Genomic DNA, 17,381 nt, shown 5'->3' with positions numbered 1-17,381 from the left:
CGGATTTAGACCCGGTCTATCAACTCAAGACACCATGATTTTAATCAAGCACCAAATCATTGATGACCCCATTAGAAACGCCAAGGCCATTCTTGGGTTGGATCTTGAGAAAGCGTTCGATAACCTCTCTCACCAATACATTGTGGACACCATTTCCGAACTCAACCTCGGAGCTAGGTTCCACTCGTACGTCAAGTCATTCTTGGATAACAGGACGGCTACGCTCCGATTTGCCGACCTCTCCACGGAGACACTCTCGCTGGGGAGCAGGGGCACCCCCCAAGGCTCGGTCATCTCCCCTATGCTTTTCAACCTTGCCATGGCGGGACTTGCTGAGAAACTAGGGCAGATCCATGGGCTCGAGCATACCATATACGCAGATGACATCACCATGTGGGTGTCCAAAGGAACCCCGGGCATGGTGCAGGACATCTTGCAAGAAGCAGTGAACGCCATAGAAGAATTTCTCATTCCCACAGGACTCAGATGCTCGCCTACCAAGTCGGAGCTGCTCGTACGCAGACCCACGCAGAAAGGCCGCAGGCCATACTCGTCAGACTTCGACTATAATCAAGAAATTATCGTACGAACCACTTCGGGACACGCCATACCGTGCGTCGACAAAATCAGAGTCCTGGGTATGATCGTAGAGACTAAAGACGTCAATGCCTCTACGGTTCAGAAGCTCATCACCAAAACCAACAACGCTATTGGACTCATCAGAAGAATTGGAACCTACTCAAACACCTTCTTAACAAAGGTCAAACCAGGAGCTCCCAGACCAAGGCGGCTGACAAGATAGCGAAACGTGAACTCAAAAACTCCAACGAGCAGGAATTTATGGCAAGACTTGCCGAAAGATACATGCCACTCTCGAGCAGCGAGGAAAACGAGGCCGAGGCATCCGGTTCCCCGTACACGGGAGCGGATGCCTCGGCTCCAGGCAACTGGAAGCATCGGCAAACGTTAATCGTTTTCTTCAAATCGTGCAGATTCCGGGGCCAATTCGCTGCTGGTTGTACAGTCATAAAACGACCAGCTGTTTCATCCGATCAACTATACCAGACCTCATCTTCAAGATTGCCACCATCGTAGCTACCGACTGCGCCTGCGTCATGGAATGGCGCTCTGATCGTCAAATCATGGACGCCCCCTCGCATCAGCTATAAAAGGAGCTGTAACAAGTGCGAAAATCGTCAGTACGGAGCGGTCCAGGCAACTGGAAGCATCGGCAAACGTTAATCGTTTTCTTCAAATCGTGAAGGTAAATCAACTTGGATCTTTTCATAATAACCCACCAGAAGTGCCTGGATCGCTCCGTGACTGCTCTTTTAGCGCGTTTCTTTGACTGTCTGTCCAGTGCAAATTGCCTTTGATAATGACGGACAAGCCACCGACTACAATTAAGGAATTGGCAAAGTTGCTTACTGATCTATCAGGCAAGGTTGACTCGCATGGATCTACTCTGAGAGATGAGATGCAACAGATAAGGGAATCCCTTCATTTCTTGAACTCTCACTTTGAAAGTTTCAAGGCAGCAGTTGATGCTATGAAGAAAGAACAAGCGTTGCTAAAAAAAGAAAATACTGAACTACGAAGTAAGCTTGAAAGCACCCGCTATGAAATAATCGAGCTGAAGCAATATACACGACAACAAAATTTGGAAATCAAGGGACTTCCCTTAAAACGAAACGAAAACCTCGTCGAAGTATTGACGTCTGTTTGTCAAAAGCATGACATTTCTGTTAGTGAAACAGACTTTGATGTGATTCATCGTGTTCCAAGTAAAGATAAGGATCGACCAAATGTTGTAGTTAAGTGCATGTCTCGTTCTATTCGTGAACGCATAATTAAAGGTTTCAAAAAGAAAAAGATAAGCCCTCAGGATTTTGGATACGATGGCTCAGCGAATGTGTACATTAACGAGCACCTCTGCCCCGAAATGAAAACACTATTAGGGAAAGCTATCACCAGGAAAAAGACAAACAACTGGAAATTTGTCTGGGTAGCAAACGGAAAAATTCTCGCCCGAAAGGCTGAGAATGCACGGGTTGTCAATATTCGTAATGACAACGACCTATCACTTATTTGTTAGTTTTTTGCATTAACATGGCTACCATAGTTCAGTCTGCTAATGACTTCCTGAACAGTTCCTCCTGTTATACTTTAATTCATTGTAATGTGCGTAGCTTGCTCAAAAATATTGACAATCTTTGCTCTCTTCTGTCATTACATAATTTCCCGTTTGATGTTATTGCTACCTCCGAAACATGGCTGCGTTCAGACGAACTGTACCATATACCCGGATATGCATTCTTCTCCACTCCTCGAAGTACGGGAACTAGGGGTGGCGGCGTTGCACTATTTGTGAGGTCTTCTTTACCGTGCTCAGTCGTTAAAGAGTACTCTTACTCATACGCGAATGAATTTGATATGCTTGTTGTGAATTCTCAATGCTTCGTTGCAGCGGTAATTTATCGTGCTCCTAACAAGAACAAATCAGCTTTCATGCAACATTTTGAACATTTATTAGTTTATTTAACCCATATAAATAAACGAATAATAATATGTGGAGACTTTAACATTGATGCTATAAAGGAACATGACAGCGATTATTTTAATCTTGTTAGATCATATGGGTTCCATAACGTCATTAAAACCCCAACACGTATAACTTCACTGACATCGACACTGATCGATCATATATTGTGCAACTTTAACACCGATTCAAGCTGGTGTAATGTTTATGATTCGGCTGTAACAGATCACTCTGCTGCTGCCATCTTTTTTCATCGATCCACTCATGCTCAGGGCCATTCTCATATCTCTCATCGAGTTAACTACCCAGTATTACGTGAATGCCTTTGCTCTTTAACTATAGATGCGCAGACAAATTCAAATCAGCAATTTGACAGTTTTAGCAAAGCGTTGTGTGGTGCATTAGCGCAATCGTCAAGCACCTTCGAAAAAAGATATTATAGCACTCCTATCTGTCCCTGGATGACGAAAGGACTGCTAAAATTAATTAAAGATAAAGACTTTTGGCACACTAAAGTAAAGTCGCATAGGGGTAACAAATATTATGAACAAAAATTTCGTATAGCTCGAAATGTAGTAACTAGCGCTATACGTATTCGTAAAAAAGAGTATTACACAAATTTAATACTCCGTAATTCTGGTAATTCAAAGGCAACATGGCGCATTATCAACTCGGTAATTAAGCCATCGGTTACAGAATATACAATGCCAGACTTGAAAATCTTAGGAATATCTATGGAATCCTTAGTCTCGTCGTTTAACTCATACTTCTGTACGATTGGCCAAGCAATATCTAATAACGTACCTCTTGTTTCAGCCATTACTTACCCAGAAAGGTCGACAAACTCATTTGGTTTTGTGGACATTACAGCGGAGGAGATAGTGTCTGTAGTTAACGGCATGCCATTCAAACATTCTACTGGTCACGATGGAATATCCACAGTGGCCTTAAAGCATTGCATTGATATATTGTGCATGCCATTAGAAAAAATATTCAATCTCTCTTTCTATACTGCTACATATCCAGATTTACTAAAGATCGCTAAGGTTATTCCAATTTACAAAAATGGGGACCATAACTTATTAGAAAACTACCGTCCTATATCCGTCTTAAGTTGCTTAAACACCGTCTTTGAAAAACTTATCGTCCAACGAATCACTTCATTTCTTGAACGTGAATCCATTTTATCTTATTGCCAGCACGGTTTTCGAGCTAAACGATCGACAAGCACAGCGGTATTAGCTCTGTCTGACTACATAAATTCTAACTTGAACAACAACCAAAGTGTCCTAGGCATATTTCTAGATGTGAGGAAAGCGTTTGACACTGTGGATCATGACATACTACTAAATAAGTTAGAATGCTATGGTTTCCGAGGTCTAACTCTTCAATTTTTCCGCAGCTATCTCAATAACAGAAAACAACTAGTTTCCATTGCAGATACCAAATCCGACGTTTCTGGCATTGTTACAGGGGTCCCACAAGGGTCAGTACTAGGACCAATATTTTTTTCTTTATTTGTAAACGATCTTCCTGATACCTTAGAAAACTTTTCTGCTGTGATGTATGCAGACGACACTGTTCTACTTTGTGCGCTAGACTCCTTGGACAAAACATTTCAAATGGCTAATAATGAACTTCGGAGTGTTAACCAGTGGTTCGCGTCAAATAAGCTAACTCTGAATATCAAGAAAACTAAATATATTCTCTTTACTTCTTCGTGGAAAGCACCACTAAAAGACTGTCATTCGCTTTCTCTAAACCATAATATCCTTGAGCGGGTGAGTTCAATTCTATATTTGGGTGTCACACTAGACGAGCATCTTCATTGGAAGCCTCACATTGCATTGCTGTGTAAAAAGTTGAGCAAGGCTTGTTTTATGCTGTATAAATGCCGTTATTACTTCGACACTGCCACTCTGAGAACAATTTACTTTAGCATATTCCATAGCCATCTATCCTACTGTATTGCATCTTGGGGTAATACGTACGTTTCATACGTTGAACCTATCATACTTCTTCAAAAAAGGGCCTTGCGATTTCTGACTTTTTCGGACTACAATGCTAAATCAATGCCGCTGTTTCAAAGTTTAAATATACTGCCTTTTAATTTATTACTGAATCTTAAAACTATATTGCATACTCATAACAGCATAACCACTAACTGTCCTTTGAGCGTATCACATTTTTTACATTCCAGAAGCAATACACGCAGCGCACTTAAGGGAAATTTTCTCTTGCCAAAAATGAATAATGTATATGGAAGGCGAAGGTTAAGCAACACTGGAGCACTCCTATGGAACAGCTTACCAACAGAAGTGAAACAAGCAAAATGTTTTTCACTATCAGTGAAAACCCATTATTACTCACTACTATTATCTGCATAGTTTTCATCTGGATTGTGTACACATGTTTACCCTTTTCACTTGCAGTGTATAATTTACTAAATACAAATTCCTTTCTGTCGGTTTCTCGTAGCTAATACACGTACCCTGCCTTGTGTTCTAATTGAATGTTTATGTATATATGACTTACTTATACTTCTTCGTATTGATGTTAAGATTTTGAATTAATAACTAGCATGGATCCCAACTAGCCTTGAGCTAGGGATCCAGATGTCCTGTACAACATTTCCTGTGTACTTTTCATTTTGAATAAACTTCAATTCAATTCAAAATTCAATTCAATTGCCAATAGACACAGGGGCCTCAAGGAACATAACCTCATCAAACTCATACACGCGTTCGTCACCTGTCACTTCGCATACGTTGCGGCAATGCTCAATTGGACACGATCCGAAAGAGACAGACTGAATGCCCAAATCAGAAAGGTCACCAAGCAAGCCCTCGGCATTCCAACCAGCACCAGCAACGAGAAGCTGGGGCACCTGGGCATGCACAACACCCTGGAAGAAATTGCCGAAGCCCAGCAGCGCGCCCAGCTTGCTAGGCTTTCGACGACGCCTCCGGGGCGCACGATCCTAGAGAAGCTAGGCTTTGCACAAGGACACATAGAAAAAGACTTTGCGGACCTCCCACGGGACATACGCGCCAGGATCACGGTCCGCCCTATACCCAGAAACGTACACCCCGAAAACAGGGGCAGACGACAAGCGAGAGGACAATTCCTTCTTAACCAAGCCTTGGCGAACCGTGAACGCTCAGCTTTTGTGGACGCGGCGGCATACACGGGAAACAAAGCTTTCGCAGTGGCGGTTGTGGACGGCCGCGGATCCACAAGATATGCAGCCACGGTAATTGCAAGGAAGCCTGAACAGGCCGAACAGGTTGCGATCGCTGTTGCGCTCACCGACGACAATCTTTCCCATATCTACAGCGACTCCATAGCCGCTATCAGAGCTTTCCAGAAGGGCACGGTCTGCGCACAGGCTCTCAAAATTGTTTCAAAGAAAGAGATTAAGAAACACTTCATATACTGGTTCCCGGCACACTTAGGACCAAAGCTCGGCGACGTCCCCAACCTTAACGAGGCGGCACACGAGGCTGCGCGCGCGCTTACAGACCGCGCGGCTTCACCCGACCACTCGGAGAATAAGGACGCGCCCACTACATACAACGAAGTCACTAAACACTACTACCTACAACGCAGACAATATAGCACGCCACACCGCACGCTCACTCGAGCTCAAGCAGTTACACTCAGAATGCTACAAACAGACACATACCCCACTCAAAACAGATTACACCATTACATGCCTGAGCTCTACGACAAGTCTTATTGCACCAATTGCAATACATCCCTTAACGTTTATCATTTACTCTGGCCGTGCTCGCAAGCTCACGTAAACTACGAACAGGACAAGCGCAAGTTTGAAGAGGCAATCCGGAGCGAAGAACTCGCTCCCCAACTCTGGGCCGTCCAGCAGGTCCACGACGCCGCCAGGAAACTCAACCTCCCGGTTCCGTCGTGGGAGACGCCCACTCCATGAGAGCCCGCAGCTCTCGTGGCCTGCAGGACCTGAATAAAGTTGATTTCCTTCCTTCCATAATGCAAACACGCAGAACGCGTGCTAAACTTGCAGTATACGTGACGCTAACACCAAGGAAGCGAAGTGCTCATGTCTCCTGACGACGCGGAGAGCTTTTACAGATTTTCCGAACTAGACAGCGGCGATTTCAGCGGCTATTTCACCGACAATGGCGGTGTAGTGTCTGACGTCACAAACACTGAGTGGCCAGTAAAAGATCGTGAGTCGGGAAGGCAAACAATCTTTAAAATTTATTATAAAAAAACTAAATTACTTACAGCCATGTTCTCTAGCACAGATAATCAGAGTGTAAAAAAGAACGTATGTGCAAAATTAAGATCAGTGGACATCGAAAAATGGCTGGAGTTGCCTTTTAACTGCGGTCCTTGTGGAAGCTGATTCAGCCACATGCAGTGTGCGGAGCTTTCAGACCGTCAATTTCTTCTGGACAATCCACAGGTAATTATTAGTCACTTTTCGGTAGCACAGATGGATGGCTACGAGTTAGTATTCAACTACACTTTATCTGTGTGAAACTGAACATGCAAATCCAGTTTTGTGTTGACAGACTCACGGCCGAAAAAAAGATCTTATTTTGCTTCTGGTATTCAGGCAATATCGAATATACGCATACTTGTATTGTCTGCAGTCGCTGGTTTTCTCGTACTAAATAATTTATTTCAAATTTATTTTTGATTCCACAGAAAGCGAATCCGATTCTATCACAGAATTTATGCAGCGTGTGGAGCGAATGACTCAGGAAATAGGTCATCTCTTAAATAACCAGGTGAGTGTTCCTGTCCGTAGTAGCGTAGCGTTTTATTTCCCTTTCACTGCTGCACAGCTCTGCTCCACAATCATTGTAAAGTGGAAGCCAGAGTGTTGATAATGATTTAGAAACATTGTGGTAATCTTGGTGGGATAGCAGCTTCAGATGGATACATTTTTTAAAGAGGTGAAGCTTACGGTTCACGTTCAGTCTTTGCCCATTAAGGAATAATCAATGCGATGAATATCTTGGTGACCGCAACGCCGTTCAGTGATTATTCATTGGACATCCGAAGCAAGCAGAACGTGCTTATCCTGGGTTATTCCCAGTTAGATACATTGGGCAATTCCTGACACGATCATTTAGTCGCGCTTTCCCTGTCCTACTGACACCTCTTGCATGTCCGCGATATACATTACGGGGACATGCTAGGTAAATTTCATGGAAATATCGGGGCCTCTTGCATGTTGTTAGCTGTAAGGAAAATGTTCGCAGCACACGCTGTCTGGCAGACGCAATGGGATGAACGCCCACACCGCGAAGTCAAATATATTGCGTGCGCACATTTTGCGCACATGCAGGTACGTGGAAGTATAGTTTCCTTATTATTGAAATGAAAATCACATGGACACTCCAGGCTTATTTCCACCGTCGTCATCGCCGTCCGTGTCGTCGTCGTGACGTAGAGTATCAAGTCCAAGTGCAATAACACCGTGGCCGCACGCCGTATGCTGTAGGTGCAAGTGAAGGCGTGCAAGGGTGAGCCAAGTGTGGTGGCTTGAACTGGCGCGCGCAAGCAAAGAAGCCGGGGAGGAAGCACGCCGTCTTCCACAGCGCTAGGCACCATGGGGAGGTGGTAGGCGGGTTGCGTTGTGCTCCGGCGGCAGCTGCGTATGACACGGCTGAGAGCGGCGGTACGAGCCCTAATTTCATCTGCTAGTCAGCTGTGCGGGCGCGTGAGCCCTATCTTGCAACCGATGTGTGATGAGTACAGAGTCTAGCCGAGGTTACATTGCTTCGTGTGCGCTGTGTTCTCGCCGGTTAATCTCGCGTTGAAGTGAGGGGCAGCACGAATGTAAATTCGCTCGATCCTGCTGCCGCGCTGGCACACACCATCGTTTTGACGGCGAGTGTGCGCGCTCATCGAGTGACATCTGTGTCTGTTCGCCTGTGCGCGCCTGACACGGTGCTTTGTGATTTAGTTACAAAGTCAATATTCACGAGTTTATATGGCCGACAAAACTACTATCCTTACTACGTATAGGTGTCTAATAATTTGCTATGGAAAGCGATTCTTCGCGTATCGGGCGAAACTGCTACTTATTCTTTTAGGCCTTCCGTCAGGTACAAAGGGCAACTAACTGACGTTTTCAAAGCAAGTTAACTCAGAAAATATGCAAAGTAGGACACACATATGAGGTACAGACATGATAGTTTCGGATTATAATTAGAATGTGTGAGAAAACTTAATTTTAGCTGTTACAAGGAAACACAAAGATAAAGCTTTTTGGAGGACACTAGCTAATAATTCACCTGTAAGTGGACAGAAAGGTCGAAGTGCAATGTGCCCTTGGAGAGTTCGTTTAAGGATATTCAAAACTGGATCCCGCTGGATTACCCATTTGTCCCTCAAATGGTGCACACATATAGGGATATGATATGTATGCCATACAGGTGAAGTGTTTTGACTGCGATTTTATTTGCTTCAAGTTATCTCACTTCGTTTGCTCCCACTTGCTTTCTTCCAGAGTATGTGTTGAAAGAACAATGATTTGCATTCACTTTGTTCATACTGCAGCTACTCGAGCAAGCTATGCAATGGCTCATAATTCGAGCTAGGGGGGAATATAATATCATCAGTGCATGTTTAGCTTCAGTTGTCAAAAGGAGTGTGTTTCTTGAGGGATAATGATTTGTTGCAATATATTATATAATTGTCATGCTTGCGTTATTATCTAAGGGTGTACTTGATTGCATGCGCCACCCGAAAACTGGGACCGGGCATATTTAGGCGTTGTTATGATCGACCTGTCGGGTGTGAGAGGCGTTCAGGTGGGCTTCCCCACGTCGACATGACTGCCCTCCGAATCGACGTCACGCTTTTCCCCGAGCTGACAGAAAGGATGCGAGGGAAACGAAAAAGCAAGAAGGCGCGCTCCCGCTCTCCATAAGCTGACAGAAAAGGATGGACGCCGAAAAGTACTACTACTTCACAGGCTCCGGAAGAAGACGGCAACGGCGACAGGACCGCCAGTGGTTATTTAAGGCCGTGCTGGTCCACGTGTTAAAACCGACCGCTCGAGACTCAGACGAGTGTCACATCCATGAACCAATGAAGTGAATACAACCTTTTCTACTCTTTTTCATCTTAACTATGCCCGGCTTCGTCGTCGTTTCCTGATTCTTGTGGTGAAGGCCCACGTCACCCCGTCCAGATTATGACAACTGGTAGGCAGCAATGGGATACTGCACCCTTCTTCCTGGCTTCACCAGAATGGTGAGAGCTTGACCTTCTTTGAGAATTTGCCAAGTTTTAGCTCGTGTGTTTTCTAAAACTGCAAGTTACCTAATTTGCGTGCGTGCAGGCTCCTATTCAAAGCTTCCTCGCGTCACAGCAAAGAAAGTCCTCGTTCGGGATTAACCATGGATTTAAGCAAACTGAAAAAGCCAGAGTTGCTATTATTATGTGAAGAGCTAGGAATTGAGGTCCGGAAAAGTCAAAGCCGCAGCTTGTTGAGGTGATTGAGAAGTGCGGGGCTTTTGAGGACGAAATTTCAGAAGCATGGGAAAAGATGGAGAAACGAGCTGAGAAAGCTGAACATAACGCTGCAGAGGGAAGGCGAAAAGCTGATCAAAGGTAAACTGCAGGAAGAAAGGAACAAGAGCGACAGGGAGCTCATGAACTAAAGCTAAGAGAAGTAGACTTACAGCTGGACCTGGCCATACTATCGGCAAATAACATCTCTAAAAATGAAAGACGTTCAGGTGAACCAGGAGTAAAAATGCGGGATCTCATGCCGTCGTACAAGGTAAACGGTGACATGGGATAAGTTCTCTTTACTTTTGAACGAACCTGCGAGAAAAACAGGTTGGCGCTAGAGAGTTGGTCACAACATATTCTGACCGTTCTTCCTTGCGAAGCAACCGAAATAATTGCCAGGCTAACGAGAGACGACGCAGATGACTATCAGAAAACAAAAGCTGCGTTGCGAAGGAAATATCGGCTCTCAGCGGAGGCGTTCCGTCGTCTTTTTCGTGAGGCAGCTAGAACACCGCGCGAATCTTTTCAAGATTTCACTTACACGCTGAAAGCCACCTTAAGTGAGTGGCTAAAAGGGGAAGACGCGTTCGGTCGTCACGGCGAGGTCGTCGAGTTTGTCTGCTTAGAGCAGTTCTGTGGACCCTTAAGCGAAGAAATGCGCCTGTGTAACGTGCTGCAGTGCTAGCAAATGAATTCGCGGCACGGCACGAATCCGAGAAAACGTGGGTCAAGCCATTCACTAAATTCAGTAAAGAGGAAAGCATACGCCCCTTTCACAACGAGAAAGCTGGAGGTGGGACCAAAGACGGACCAACCAATAATTCAGGTCAGAATAACACCACATCGCAGCACGAAAGAAAAAACAGAAAAAGCGTTTCAGGCTAGAAAGCCGATCGTCTGTTTCCGTTGCCAGGAGCCTGGACACCTGGCGATCGACTGTAGGAAGCCTAGAATTGTATTTCTCTTATCTGAAAGATGGTGATGACAACTTGGACCTCTTAGAACCCTACCTTCGCGACCTAGTATTGAATGGAATGCCGTGTAAAGTTCTTAGGGAGTCAGCTGCTACAATGGACATTGTCCATCCTGCGTTTGAGAAACCTGAGGATTTCACCGGGAAATATGCGTGGATCCGGCAGGTAGTCGAGAAGAATAGTGTATGCCTGCCCATAGCCAGCGTAAAGATTGAAGGGCCGTTTTGGACTATTGCCGACTGAAGCGGCAGTATCGCCAAATCTGTCGAATCGCTATCCCTGCTTATCTTCACATCATTCGGAAATGATGTTGAAGAAAACGAGCCTGAGTTTCGGCGATCCTACAGTCCAAGCTCTCACGCGTTCCAAGTCTCGAGAGATCGTGGTAGAGATAACACACGACAACGAAGCCAAAAATATGCCACATGACAGTGGCATTCAAGAAGCGCAGCCGTAGCTAGCGAAATAAGTGGAAAAGGCGCTAGCTAGGAGACATCCGGGTCAGTAGGGATGCCGCAGCAAGGGCTAGCAGAGGAATTAGAGACGAATTTGGCACTGACACATTCGGAAAGCTTTTCGGACTAACTGAAGGTGGTTGAAGAAAACGCGATGGAAGAAGGGAGCAATTACGTCGCGAATGTAGAAATAAGGACAATCCCTGATGACGTTCCTTACGGAGAAAAAGTTCAAGGAGGCGCTGAAAAACACTCTCGTACCTCCACACTTGGGGGACTTTCGAGAATCGTCAAAAGGAGAGCAGAATGCCAGGGGGGTCCAGCAAGACAGGAACCTATCGCACAGGAACTTCAGAGGCGTATTAGGCGACCGCACGGTATGGCAAAAATTTTTTAAACAGTGGAAAGTCAAGCGAGCGAAGTATTCGGCTCAGCAAAGAATAAAGTCGCCACACTCCAGCCCTTAAAGCAAGCGAACAGACCATCAGACAGAACTACAAAGGGCTCGTTGTGGCGGATGAGATAACGAAGGCGTCACACAACAACAAATCAGAACGTTTCTCCGCGAGTAGGGGTGCGGCTGAAAGGTTCAACGGGGCGCAGATATACGTGTGCGAACAGAACGGCACTGAGGTCTGATTTTCTCTTTTGTTAGGTTTCAGGAATCCCAGACGAGGGCTACGGGTACGATTCTGATAAGGTTATGTGAAGAACGTGTGAACTTGGCAGTTCTCGTGGTTGGTTGAGTGCTCTGTGTTTGTTGTGCCTTGGGCTGGGCGTGGTTTATTTCCAGAAGTTATTTCCAACAAGCGGGATGCTTTATCTTCTGTCGTCGACACGTGCAGTGCAGATATTGTTATCCTGACAGAGACATGGCTTTCTAGCAAAATTGAAGACCGTGAAATTTTGGAATGCCAGGGTGTTTACTGTTTCTATCGACATGATCGTGATGTGCGGTGTGGTGGCGGTGTACTTATCGGTGTCCGTGATTCGATTACCACTGCTGCAAGTGAGCTTGCGTCGCCATTAGAGCTAGTGTGCACGCGCGTACGCTTCGAACGCAAAAATTTTATCATTTGCGTCGTTTACAGGCCCCCTTCCTCACCTAACACATTTTGTTCAGACCTTCACGATGCCTTAAATAGTTTAATTTTACGGTTCCCTTCCACGCCACTAATACTCCTTGGGGACTTTAACTTTCCTGGCATTAACTGGCATACTGATCCCCCTTCAACCCAAGAGTGTTGTTCTGAATATTCCGAATTCATCAGCCTTTGCCTCGATTTTAACCTGCACCAGCTTGTCCTGAAGCCTACTCGATGTTCTGCACACTCGGCTAATATCCTAGATTTAATCCTTACTACATCCCCGGAATTTGTTTCGCCCCTAACTTACCTACCGGGTATTAGCGATCATTGTATAATCCAGTGTAATTTGATGTTAACCATCCCATCTGTTAATTCGTCGAAAGTTATACGTGATTACAAAAATGCTGATTTTGCCGCAATTAATAACGAACTAGAAACTTTCATCACTGACTACATTCCAAGTTTCCACACTCGATCGGTTGAAGAAACCTGGTCAATATTCAAAGAGAAAGCCAACTCCTTAATTAACCGGTACATCCCGCAAAAACGTATTTATTCTAATTCTCGCGCACCCTGGTTCAACTCGCGTCTTAAACGTTTACTGAACAAAAAGAAAAGGCTTTTCCGACGAGCAAAATTAACTGGCAATCATGATCGTTGGAATGCTTACACACTAGCACTGAGCGACTACAAGAATGCTGTAGCAGAGTCCAAAACAACATTTTATGAGCACACGTTGCCTTCTTTTTTGAAAGACAACCCACAGAAATTTTGGAGTGTGGTCAACGGTAAAAAATCTAGTGCCATTGAGCTGTGTGACCTTAACAACGAACCTGTCGATCGGAGTGTCTGTTGTGAAGTGTTGAATGACGCGTTCATCTCTGTATTTTCGGATTCTGTGCTGTGCGCAAGCGCTGTTTTTCCTGATGTGCATTATTTTCCAATGCTTCCTATTACCATTGACTTTGATGGCGTTGTAAAGTTGATACAGACCTCAAAAGTTTCTGCATGCAGTGGAGTAGATGGTATCAACACGAAATTTCTTAAGGGAACTATTACTTATTCATCTATAATTCTGAGCGAAATCTTTGCTCAGTCACTTCAAACCACCATCCTTCCGAATGATTGGAAGGCAGGGATGGTGATTCCCGTACATAAGTCTGGCAGTCGGTACTCCCCACTTAATTACAGACCTATATCCCTAACCAGCGTTCCCTGCAAATTAATGGAGCACATAATTTACTCACACCTGGTTTCATTTCTCGAGTCAAACCTATTTTTTACCCCCTACCAGCATGGATTTAGAAAATACTATTCCTGCGAAACACAGCTTTTGTCATTCACTAATGATTTATTCCAGGCGATGGATGCTAACATTATTATTGACTGCATTTTTTTAGACTTCGCCAAAGCATTCGATACTGTTTCACACGAATTACTTTTAACCAAATTAAGTAACCTCAACATTGATCCTAACGTGCTTGCTTGGATCAAGTGTTTTTTGTCTCACCGTTCCCAATTTGTTTATGCTAACGAATACTTCTCTTCCACTGGTCGAGTAACCTCCGGTGTACCGCAAGGCTCGGTTCTAGGACCATTATTATTTCTAATTTATATTAATGACCTCCCAGACCAAATTAAATCATCAATTAAGTTATTCGCCGATGACTGTGTTCTCTATCGTGTCATTTCTAACTCTGGCGACTGCGATACTCTTCAATCAGACATTGGCATAGTAACATCATGGTGTGCTAGATCCCAAATGAAGCTCAATTCTAATAAATGTAAGGCGATGCGTGTGTCCCGTGTTGTAAGAAATACCACCCTTCCTACGTACAATATTAACAACATACCTGTAGAAAATGTATCATCATATAAATATCTTGGTATCTACATTACGCACAATCTTACATGGAATATTCATATAAATTACATTTACGGTAACGCTAATCGCATGCTTGGGTTTTTACGGCGTAATTTTTCATCGGCATCTGTAGCTGTCAAGTTATTTCTGTACAAATCCTTAGTGAGGCCTAAACTTGAATATGCATGCTCCATTTTCGACCCTTCTACTCTAAAGCTAAAGAACACCATCGAATCCATTCAAAACCGAGCTGCTCGTTTTATTCTTTCGAATTATTCTCGTCATGCAAGTGTCTCATCAATGAAACTAACCCTTGACTTGCCTAACCTAGAGTTACGTCGTAAATACTTTCGCCTATGCCTTTTTCACAAGATCTATTACTCTAACGAAACACTTAAGGATGAACTAATCTCCCCTCCATCATACATATCGTCACGCACGGATCATCGTTTTAAGGTTGAAGTCCCAACTTGTCGCACGAACGTTTATTTTGATTCATTTATACCAAGAACGACGAATGACTGGAACCGCCTCCCTGCCTCCGTCACTGCCATTTCTGACGCCACAAACTTCAAGAATATTGTTAACGAATATGTTTGTACTAATCACCACTCCTCTCTGTAATGCCTCCGGGCCTTGAGAGTATGACAATAAATAAATAAATAAATAAATCACGAGGCGCGGCCTTGGAACGATCGGCGGAACGAAGCAAGAAGCATGGGGTCCCCCGGTCTCTTCGAGGTGCTCGGATACTGCAGCCCCTTTGAGACCACCTGTGGCGGCGGACGGGTTGTTATCTGTGAGAGGCGTTCAGGCGGGTTTCCCCACGTCGACATGATTGCCCTCTTCTCCGAATCGGCGACGCACATTTCCCCGAGCTGACACAAAAGCGTGCAAAGGAAATCAAAAGGCAAGAAGGCGCCCTCCACCCCGTTCTCCGAGCTGACACAAGAGGATGCAAGGCAAACCAGAAGGCAAGAAGGCGCCCTCCCGCTCTCCACAAACTGACACAAAAGGGTGGATGGAGAAAAGCACTTTTACTCCAGGGGCTCCTGAAGAAGACGGCAGCGATGACAGGACCGCCAGTGGTTATTTAAGGCCGTGCTGGCCTTCATGTTGAATGAGACCGCTCGAGACTCAGATGAGAGTCACATCCGTGTACCAATGAAGTCAATACAGTCTTTTCTATTCTTTTTCATCATTACTATGCCCTGCTTCGTGGCCGTTTCCTGATTTTTGCGTTGAAGGACCACTTCACCCGGTCGAGATTATATCAGCGTTGACAAGAACGGTACAGCGGATCCCCCTCACTTGTGGAAATTGGTGTTCGGCGCAGCTTTCGTAGATGATTACGCCAATGTGCGCGCAAACATTATTGTTATATGCATATGCGGAGCCGTATAAAGGCGACACAAAGGAACCTCGCATTCAGCAAGCACCGTAGACGTGTCTGTTGGGCTTATGCACTGCACGACAGTATAGCACCACTCGAAAGGCACATTTTCACGTACCGCACTGTCATAAATGCCAGTGCTCGCAATCGGCAATCTGAGTTCTACTGACTCAGATGGGTGAACATTTGCGGGTGGCGTGATACGACTACAGGCGATGTAGCTAAAGAGGGGGGGGGGGGGGCTCACACCTCTTCGAGACTATGGTGCTGTGGTTGCTGTTTGCTTGCCAGACTGCGAGAAGCCGAACGCTTTCCCGTTCTGCTGTTCTTGCTTTCCCAGCCGCTGTATCTTGAAAGCCATCTGTGACGGAGACAGTCTGCCACGCGTTGTGTGTCTGCAGCTTAGTTCGCGTTGATGCGAGACGCAGCACGAAGGTCAATTCCCTCGCTGCTGCTGTACCGCTTCCTCAATCCAGCGTTTCGACCGCGAGTTTCTGTAGACATCGAGGGAGATGTGTTCTTGTTCTCTTGTGCGCGCGTGATACCGAGCTTCCTAATTTAGTTAGCCATCAATCGTTTAAAAGTTTTTATGGTCGATAAAGCTACTATCCTTACTTCGGGTAGCTAGCTGTCCGTTAATTTGCTATCGCAACCGATGCTTCGCCTTTCGTGAGAAACTGCGACTTTTTAAGGGTACGAGACCCCCTAAGAGGTCTACAGGAACAAAACGAAATCGCGAAACTGCGATGTGAGGTTAGGTGTGGTAGTATGTTTTTTTACTGTGAAACCTATCTAATTGCATCTCGTGTTTGTATTATCTAGTAGCTAAGAGCATCTTTATTTGCGATGCTCATCAAAAAGAAGTCATATACTTTTTTTCTCACTAATGGCAAACACTGCCACTCACTGTAACGTGCCCGCGCGGCTTGAACGCTAGCAATCTTCCCAACAATTAAAGAGTTACTGATATCAAAATCCCATGGAGGGATTATCAGCCCAATAAGGTTGTTGTAGCAAACTTTTTAACAGCTTTTGCGTAGCCCTGGTCTTCAAGCTACATTGTAAACAAACAATCCTATCAAAATAAGAACAAATTCCGGCCTTGGCTGAGTACGTTCCCAGATAAGTGTACTGATTAAGTAGGATACAGAAGGCCCCGAACAACATCTTTTCTGTCCTAATACGGCAGTCAGTACTATTCAGTGGCAAATTGTAACCTTTATGAACAAGTAAAATGAAATATGCCTGCCTAAATCGTGGGATAAAATCGACCCGCTTGCTCTCGCCGCGGCGAAGCGATGTCCTGTGTTCCAACTTTTGATGCAAGAGTCATGTCGATGCCAGCACTCCGAGTGGCGGCCTTTGTGCTCAGTATGCACATTTATAAAAGGTTAACAAACATCAACAAATATATCACATTCGATTAAACACATACATGATGGAAAACTCGGAAAGCTTGCAAAATTTGGGCGCCTAAACGGGTGCGATTGTTTCATAAATCGTACAGTTATCAGAGGGCCCAGGTGATTGAATAGTCCTGGTGGCGACAG

General features: G+C 44.9%; 1 protein-coding gene across 11 annotated transcripts in view; it reads left to right on the top strand.

The window, feature by feature from the left end:
* LOC142575940 (E3 ubiquitin-protein ligase MIB2-like) overlaps positions 1-17,381 on the top strand; it is a 291,148-nt gene that overhangs the window by 237,838 nt on the left and 35,929 nt on the right. For all 11 annotated transcript variants that reach the window (XR_012826743.1, XM_075685763.1, XM_075685762.1 and 8 more), the window contains one exon: positions 7,232-7,314. Coding sequence is in view for 10 of the 11 variants with exons in the window: in XM_075685763.1 (XP_075541878.1) it covers positions 7,232-7,314 (83 nt within the window). In the remaining variant the exon portion in view is untranslated. The remainder of the gene's footprint in view (positions 1-7,231; positions 7,315-17,381) is intronic.

Source organism: Dermacentor variabilis, chromosome 3 (genome assembly GCF_050947875.1).
Source record: "Dermacentor variabilis isolate Ectoservices chromosome 3, ASM5094787v1, whole genome shotgun sequence".
In the NCBI taxonomy this organism is placed as follows: Eukaryota; Metazoa; Arthropoda; class Arachnida; order Ixodida; family Ixodidae; genus Dermacentor; species Dermacentor variabilis.
The sequence above is the reverse complement of the archived record's forward strand: the minus strand, read 5'-3'. Positions and strand labels throughout refer to the sequence as shown.